Source organism: Pinus tabuliformis, chromosome 4_1 (genome assembly GCF_031772625.1).
Source record: "Pinus tabuliformis cultivar Carrire ecotype Pingquan chromosome 4_1, CPIR1, whole genome shotgun sequence".
In the NCBI taxonomy this organism is placed as follows: domain Eukaryota; kingdom Viridiplantae; phylum Streptophyta; class Pinopsida; order Pinales; family Pinaceae; genus Pinus; species Pinus tabuliformis.
In genome coordinates this window covers 419,509,592-419,518,603 of record NC_142303.1, presented here as the reverse complement: position 1 = coordinate 419,518,603, position 9,012 = coordinate 419,509,592, and the positions used below count along the sequence as shown (strand labels likewise).

The window sequence follows — 9,012 nt, the reverse complement described above, 5'->3', positions numbered from 1 at the left end:
TATTAATATTGGCAATAAATGTATTGTGTATGATAATTTGTTGATTGTTTAAACTAAATATATAATTTTCATATTGTGATAATTGGTGAGAACAATTAAAACTAAGCGTATATTTTAAAAAAATGCATATGTCTAACATAATTAGTTACAATAAACAATTTGAAAATGCAGCATATGTTCAACACAACTATTTACAATAAACAATTTGAAAGTTGAAAATTTTATAAACCGTTAAATTTTGAAAATTAATAAAATTTAAATTTAAATTTAAATATTATTTAATATTACTATTTTTAAAAAAATAAATAAGCGAGGATTGATATTTTAATGTAAGTAATTTAATATGTAATTAAATTACCGAAAAAACATCGGAGCAAGTAATTAGGTTTTGTTGCACTAATATTTGTAGAGGAATTTTCTGAAGCGATCAAAGAGTAGTGTTTCCTGTAGAGAATGATAGCATCTTATTTGTTCCCCTTGGGAGCGAAAAAGATCATACTATGCATGCTAATTGCTATAATGTTACTATTACTAACTTTGTAAACAGTAAAACTAACATCTATATGATCTATGTTTAAAATCAATGAATTTGTATCATTAATGAGAATTTGTGCAAGAAATATCTAATTTTTAATATATATATATATATAACAAATCCTGTGTGTTCTGTTCCAGAGAGTCAACGTGTCTGAATCCGACTCTCGAATCCCCGTATCCTACGAACCCCGAATCCTCGTGTCAGGTGACTTAGGTCTTCAGTGATGAAAGACTCCACCCCGAGTTACTCTTGAGCTAGTCTTCAAGGAGGAAGCACTTAGAATCCTCACTAGGTCAATTTGTGGATTTAATCTTAACAAGTATACGAAGGGCATCAACAAATTCATTGGAGAGGTCTTGGTCAGCCATTTATATATTTAGCCATTTGTGCCATTTTGGTGGTGTTTTAGCGGGTTTTCATGTTAAATTGTGTGCAATATGTTTACGAAATTACTTACATTAATAATTAGCAGAAAATCATTGGCAATGTCATTTTACAAAGTAGTGGTTAAAAATGTCTAGATGGCAAAGATTATTGCAAAATCTAGTTTGGGACATTACAAGGACACATAGAACTATGGAAAATGATAATGCTTTCAGTGTATTAAAATTATGACCTAAGCAAGTATAAGGAACATAAATAAGCAAGTGAATATTACATCCAAATTAAGAAGATAAATATCTCGTAGAAATTCAGTAAACAGATTCAATTTGACAACTGAATTCTCAGCAAACGGATTCAATTTGACAGATTGATTATTTATGAGCTGCCTGACCTCGTAAATCACCTTTGATGCTAGATCACCTTAGTTTCTATGGCTTTAATACCTCCTCTCATTGGGAAATTAACCAAGTTTTTACATACAAAGCAAAACTCAAATGCCATACAACGAATGGCTGCAACTGCTCAGGTTGTAATTGTAATTCAAAACATGGGAAAACTTACAGCGGTCACCAAAAGTACATCTTCCATTCAGAAATCACCTTTGACGCTAGCTCCTCTCATTTCTCTCTATTGAGAAATTAACCAATTCGTAGAAAACGATAAATCAACCAAATATTTACATACAGAGCAAAACTCAAATGCCATTGGACAATGACTGCAAAACTGCAATTGGATAATAGGTGACACCAATCAATTATCTCCGTGGTGGATAATTTTCTTTGCTCAGGTTGTAATTGTAATTCAAAACGTGGGAAAACTTACAGCGGTCACCAAAAGTACATCTTCCCTTCAGAAAGTACCTACATGGTTCACGCGGGAATAGAGATTGCTGTGTTGAAGTGTCCTGAACACGAGGTCCCATGTCGCAGAAGCCTGACTTTGCATGTCCAGTGCTGGATGTTGCAAAGAGACCATAATTTGAGTCACCGGTGCCTGCAGCTGAAGGAATGCCATATGAATATTTACCAGAATATCCTGCAGGATATTGACCAGAATATCCTGCAGGATATTTACCAGAATATCCTGAATAGTTATAGGTTGGATATGAAGACTGAATCTTGTGAGAGTTGCCATGATTCAAATTCCCCTCATTTTGCACTGGTAATTGTTTCTGTATATTATTGCCAATATTCAGTTCATGCATTGGTAAGGACATTACATCACATCTCTGAGCAGACTGAGATGATGTCTTATCAGAGTCATTATGGACAATTTCACTTGAGACTGGAACTGTTTCTTTTTGTTTGCGTCTGGTGACTTGCCGCGGTCTGAAATGAATTGCAAATATCAGTAACATGATGATTTTATTATTTTACAAAAAATAAACTGGGACAAAGAACCAAAATCATAAATACCATATGCAATTTTCTGCTTCTAAAAAGTACCTAGGGTTTGTGGGAAGTACTCACTATGTACATTTTCAGATCCACTAAACTTGTAATTACTTTTTTCGAGTATAACTCAAATTCAAACATGTCAGCCTTGGCCCTCAAAAAGGTCAGGAAATAAATGCATTCCTCTATCTTTAACAACGGTATCCAAAGGTGTCACGATCCTAGAATCCTGAGTACCGAATCAAAGACTGAGATCGGAGAATCTTAAGAGTTCTTTCAAATAGCAATGTGTTATATCAGTCATTAATATATTCCATTTTAGCAATGTGGCCTTTCATTCTGAGGGTCCAGCGTCCAAAAGAGAGTGTTAAAGCAATGCGGAAGCTTTTTGCAACTTACATTGATGCAGCAGGCATCCATTTGAGGTACCATGTAGGAGAGGACATACAATTCATGCCACTGCAAGTATACAACGTTTTTATTTTACATGACACTTTTATGTGAATGTCATGTGACTAATTCTGTAATACTGCTTTTGTAATGGGGCTTAAGTTTGCTTTAGACTATCTGGTTAATTGCCAATGTAAAGTGAAAAAGAGAACAGAAAGCTAGAAAAGGAGGGTTCTACTGAGTCTATCCATTCATGTAATAGGATGAGAGGAGAAACTATGCTTTCAAAGTTAATACCAGCTAATCAGTCTTAGGACTTCACACTAAAAGTACACTTTCTTTCATTCTAAGTTTAAAGCAAGCCCACATAAAATGGCTTGCTGCTCGACTACAGAGTGAAAATTTTAACAGTTCCAGAGAGACAATACTAGGTGCAGACTGCAGTAGAGGTAGCATTGATTTCAAGTCTTGATACCTCTTCATTTGAGTTCTTGGAAAACAAGGAAGCCATTGTTTTTCTGCAAGCAAAAGCAATGGGAAAACAGGGAGTAAAATCCAACAAGATATCTGCCCAAGAAGTGGAGCAAATATTCCAAGGATGCCCAGAAACCATTATTTTGCGTTCCTGGAATAGAAAATGGACAAACCACTGCTTATATGAAAGTACACAATAACATAATATGATTCAAATAAACAAAGCAAATTCTTATAAATTGAATGACAAAATAACAGAGCATATACTGCAAGCCCTGCCTTCACTAGGGTTCCTTGCAGAGAAGACAGAAAAGCTATGTATAGAAGGATCCACCACTAATACCAACATAACAGAAGAAACTTATACCCAACTATGTCCCTAGAAGACAAGGCTGTATATATCAAACAAGATAATAAAGCATATATTGAAAACCGTGCCAAAATTCTTTCATTAGTGTTCCCTGAAGAAAAGGCTCCACCATTTATATGAATAGAAGCATCCACCACTGATACCAACATAACAAAGGAAACTTATACCCAACTATGTCCCTAGAAGATGAGGCTGTATATAATATATATCAAACAAGATAACCATACCAAAATTCTTTCATTAGTGTTCCCTGGAGAGAAGGCTCCACCATTTATAGGGATATCTAAGTAAAGATAAAATACCAACACGAGGAAAAACCCAAGTTCAAACAAAAACCCAGCCAACCAACTGTACAATGATAACTTAAGGGAAATTGTAAAGATATCATTATTGGTATAATTAGAAATAGACGCTGAAGTACTAATCAACAAAATGATAATTGTGAAATTTTTGGTTGCCTGCAGACCATATAATACATTATACAAAAACCATGCCTATAACCCCTTTACAAGGAATCCCAGAAGAGAAGACAAATAACTTAATAAGCCATGTGTAGAAAGATCTGTCAGAAATATGGAATTCTAGGCAAAGAGAAGATACCAACGTAAGAGGAAGATATTATTAGAAACCATACCCACAAATAATTTCTTTGGATTCCAAGAAGACAAGGGTACAGTTATCATTTTCTGTACAATTAGAAATACACACTGGAGTAGTAATCAACGAATAGAATGATAATTGTGCAATATCCACTTGCCTGCCAAGCTCCTTGTTTTGGATCCTCAATTCTCGCATTTGACGAGCAAGAGATCCTCGATTATGCTTCTCTTGAAGTGATCTCATCCTCTCTTCTTCACTAGGCCACCGCTGCACTTGGGCAATTTTCAATCAGCAACAGATAAAACTGAACTGCCACAGTTCAAACTTTAGAAAAAGAGACTAGACTCACCTGCCGCATTGTTTTTAGTCTGTAAAGGTTGCGACCTTTTATAAGAAGTGATCGTAGTGGAAGCAATGGCTTCTCACCTTTGCTCCATAGAACTTCAATCTTCAAAATAGAAGAAATATACTTCAGTTAATCAAAAGCATAAATCATTATAAATTAACAGTCATTGCGTTCAAACTTAAGAAAATGTTATTTTGTGGAAATTGGTCACCCACAAAGAAGCAACTGGATGACAAAAGCTGCTCTGTATAAGGTAAAACATACATGATGCAAAGCTGGAGTTAAATAAGAAAAACCAATCCTTCGAGGTGCTATAGGGCTCAAAATTTGTCCTTTCTTCATTACTTCAAAAAAACAAAAACAAAAAAGATGCAAAGACATGGTTCTGTCAACTATCTAGGCACAATGAACACGCTGTGCAAGATGGCAACCACAATTGATGTCATGAAATTTGTTTTAGCTATAGCCTTTCCTCTCACCGTGAAAGTGTGCTGCTGTTTGGCTGCACCATAGCTCTCTTTTATGATTCGTCCTGCAACAGTACGAGTGCCAATAGAAGGACCTCCAGAACTTCTTGCGGCAACATTATACCTAAAAACCATAATTAGCCAAAATCATAATGAGCTACTTGACAAATGGTAATTCAATTCTGCACCTTAACAGAGAGAACAGCAGCACAACTTTTTCAGCTCAGAAGACTTTTCTTACATATCATAGACATTTTGCTCAAACATAACAATATCCCCAGTGCATGCATCACCTGGAAACAATAAACAAAAATGTGAAATTTACAAACAAATGACAGGAAAAATATAACGCAAATCACCAACAGGGCATTGATTCACTGGTGAAGTCAACAGTTCCACCCCTGCTGTAGTCTGTCCCTACCCAAATGACATGCATTAAGAAGGGATGAGTATGGGCACAAATCCTGGGCTTCTTTAGCATAATAGATAAGCCTTAGACCTAGCTTCTAAGCAAATGAAGGTCATTCTTTGCAGTGCAGCTCCTCTGGGCAGAACTTCAACAAAAAATAATATAAATCAACAGATCAAAATACAGGCATACAATTCAGAGAAATAAACCGGTGCATCCAATGAGCAAAGACAGTCAAAGCTTGCTTAATTTTGCACTATTCAAAACTTTCTTTATTTTTCAAACATAAAGAATCTATTCAAGGATCTCAGTCCTCTTCATCTTCTTCCTTTCTTTAGATGACCACGCAACAGCATGAAATCTACAACTATAACTAATAAACCCCTAAGAACTGTGAATCTAAGAAAGGGATGAAAGTTGCATTCTAAAGTCTTGCTCCCACCTTTGCAATCCAGCACAAAACTCGATTTTGGGTACTTTTCTTCACCGCTGCCATCCTTTATTCTGATAAGTCATAAACAAGCACATATGAGCTTCATAGATGTTTTGTATTTTTGTAATATATGAATCAAGCTACCATGTTTAAGATATTCCTTCTTTGTTCAAAAAGCAAACTGTGAATTTGCAGAATAAGCACAGTTATAAGCATATAGCCATGTCAAACAAGGGCATTCAGTTTGTGACACATACTCAAGGTGCTCCTGAATTCGTTCAAGAAGAACTGACTTTCGACCTGTTACTCTTAGCCCATGCTTTCGGAGGTAAAGCTTGCATTGATCCACTTTCAGTTTTTCAAGCTTACCACCTGTCAAAATTGTATAATAACACAACATCAAACCTCTCTGAAATATTTAATTTTTTAAAAATTATACCTACATAAATCTCAAATCGATCTTCAACGACAGAATACGCCTGCTGACAACCTCTAACCATGCAGACAACATATGCATATTGACATATGTTACGATAAAAGTTCTTCAGGGTGGCATTTCTCCAAGAAACAGTTAAGAAACATCATTTCTTGGGCGCTTCTCAAAACATGCATAAAATTTGAAAAACAAAAAAGACAGGCAACAGCTCTTATGTGCAGAATCTGCAGGGGAGATCGATTCTTATACCAAAACCATCTGGCCCCAACTTCTTGTTCGATGCCGTTTTCCTACTTCTTGTTTCTAGTAATATAGATATGCACTAACACCATTCCATTGAAGGGACCTAGGCCTTCATTACAGGAGTAGCCCAAGCTCCTTATCAGGAATCAGATTAACAAACCCCAGGGATTATGAAATTTGATTTGCCCAGATAATATGGGGATTTATATTATCTAGAAGAAAACTTAATATACGGATCAACTCACTGAACGAGCAGATCAACTGATAGGATGGATTCTTGCACGTTACAATGAACAGAACCGCATCCCATGAACACAGTTGGCAGATTATATTTTACTAATAAATCCACTTTCCCAAATAAAAAGCAACGAAAAGTGTGATACCAACCTTCGATGAGCTTTTCAACCTCTAAATATGTCTTCTCGTCCTTGTTATCTAGAGCTGATGTTTGCACATCTGGATCTTCCAATACACCATCGCTCGTTTCTCCGCTTTCATCACTGCCATATTAAGTTTCAACAATGCAGCATAAAAAAAAATGCCTATCAGACCCGAAAGAAAAAACAAGAGACATGCAGATAGGTCCATTCGTGTATTTGCTAAATGTGCTAGACAGGACCATAAAAAATAACCAAAAGGAGAGGAGGATACATGGAGATGTATCCATTCGTGTATTTGCCAAATGTGCTGGACAGGACCATAAAGATGCATAGAATGCCAAATAAAATATAAATGAGAAAGATTCAAAGAGAGGACAATTTTCTAGGGTTTTGTCAAAGAATGTGGAATACATTAACCAACTATATAAGATTCAAAGATAGCAGGGTAACATACGATTCCAGGCGAACAAAGCGACCAGTGACTTCTACCACTACACTAATTATTCTTGTTCAGATTGACGGGCAAAAAGTGCCTACAAGATTCGATACTAGGAGCCCTTCCCAGCTTGCCACAGAACCAATGGAACGTGAATGATAAAGAAAATGCAGTGAAGTGCAGAAAGCGCAACGCGATTAATTTTATCATGGCAACTGGATAGATTGCCCGCATCTTCTGCTTTTCTTCGAAAAGAAACCCTCGCTCCAACCCTGCCTAATAGTAAGCTGACCGAGTATAAAACAGAACCTAACCTAAGGACAATAAAAATACAGCATGAAAATTATGAAAATGAAGAATTCTGCAACCCTGGGACACGAGAATGCTTGATACAAAGCTTCTTTTCAACGAAAATTAAAAGTAACCAGACGTTATAGATTTCTAAAAATATGCTCTGGTTCAAGTCCTGTCAAGCAAAATACGAATAAACTAGAAATCACTTACTCGTCGGATATTTGACCTTGGGGCAATTCAAATGATGGATCCTCGCACTGGTCGTCCTCTTCCTCGGAATCGGAATGAGCATCCAGATGGGGATCTTCGGAATCGGAATGAACATCTTCGGAATCGGAATGAACATCTGCATGGGGATCAAGGGTTTCCATGGCTGAAGAAGTTGTAAAGCCAAATGAGCCTTCTGGATGTTCGAACCCTTGAACCTGCTTTGCTGCGATATCCCTCTCCCACTGGCGCTCAAGCCAATGACTGTTACTTGGTTTGCCTCGCGGCTCCATGTCCTTAAATATATACATTCAAATTCAAAAACTTGGGTACAAATGACCGTTGGCCGGCCCTCCCGTTTATCGAATTATTTCATTTTTTTTTAAAACAATCCGCGTCGCGGTTCCTTATCAGTACGACTAGCCTCCATGGCACTGATAACATCAAAATTTATCGGTAAAAAGGGGAATCGCCGATTGATGAGGAGAGAACGTGGGCTGAGGGGAATCATTTCGCCCCGTTATTTCGGCAGTTTTTTTCCGATGTAAATTTGTGATTTTAGATTAATCTTTATGTTCCAGATTTATATAAATATTTAAAGTGATGGTTTAATCATAGAAAACAGTAATTTTACCTATTCTTACTTTGCTGGGTTCTGGCAAATATGAAATCATTTAAATATCTAGTTAGGGAAAAAAAATTATCGTGCTCGAGTTGCATTCGTTATAATTGGTCCTTAGTGATAGGAAAAATAAAAATAAATGATGACAATGGGTGTTTGGGGTGAATTAAATTGGTTATAATTTGACTTAGCAATAGGTAAAATAAAAAAATAAAAAGGGTGAGAGAGTTGAATTGGTTATCATTTCACTGAGCGATAAATTTATGAAAAATTAATATTATTAGATTTTTTTTAAAATAAGTATAGAAGTTTGATTTAATTAAAAAAAATGATAAAGATAAATGAATAAATGATGAGAAGTCTAGGACCCAGATAGAAACTTTGAAATTTCTCTCTGAGTGAACACAGGAGGAACTTTTCTTATGGCCCTCCTTGATCTCGGCCGCACCCAGAAGCCTGTCGAACTTTGCGAGCCCCTAGTGAAACATGGCACTCCCAATGTTGAAAGAATTGTTGAAAATCTTAAGCATTTCGTCGTCAATGTTCCTCCCATCTCTTTCATTTTTACAAATCGTCGATCGCCGACAAA

The 9,012-nt window shown here is 36.2% G+C and overlaps 1 protein-coding gene across 1 annotated transcript; it reads right to left on the bottom strand.

Annotated features, from left to right (window-relative positions):
• Nucleotides 1-1,441: 1,441 nt before the first annotated feature.
• On the bottom strand, nucleotides 1,442-8,337 carry LOC149176093 (uncharacterized). Its single transcript, XM_089419854.1, has 9 exons — nucleotides 7,805-8,337; nucleotides 6,872-6,984; nucleotides 6,063-6,177; nucleotides 5,815-5,876; nucleotides 5,205-5,256; nucleotides 4,976-5,087; nucleotides 4,500-4,598; nucleotides 4,308-4,417; nucleotides 1,442-2,250 (listed from the first exon to the last, which is right to left on the bottom strand). The coding sequence occupies exons 1-9, from the start codon at nucleotides 8,110-8,112 to the stop codon at nucleotides 1,677-1,679; spliced, it is 1,545 nt and encodes a 514-aa protein (XP_089275980.1). The 5' UTR covers nucleotides 8,113-8,337; the 3' UTR covers nucleotides 1,442-1,676.
• Nucleotides 8,338-9,012: the final 675 nt, after the last annotated feature.

Coding starts and splice junctions, on each gene's coding strand:
- LOC149176093 (XM_089419854.1), bottom strand. CDS start 8,112: ATGTATATATTTAAGGACATGGAGCCGCGAGGCAAACCAAGTAACAGT. Junction 5,877..6,062: donor CGAATTCAGGAGCACCTTGA/GTATGTGTCACA, acceptor ATGACTTATCAG/AATAAAGGATGGCAGCGGTG. Junction 2,251..4,307: donor CAAAACAAGGAGCTTGGCAG/GCAAGTGGATAT, acceptor AATTCATTTCAG/ACCGCGGCAAGTCACCAGAC.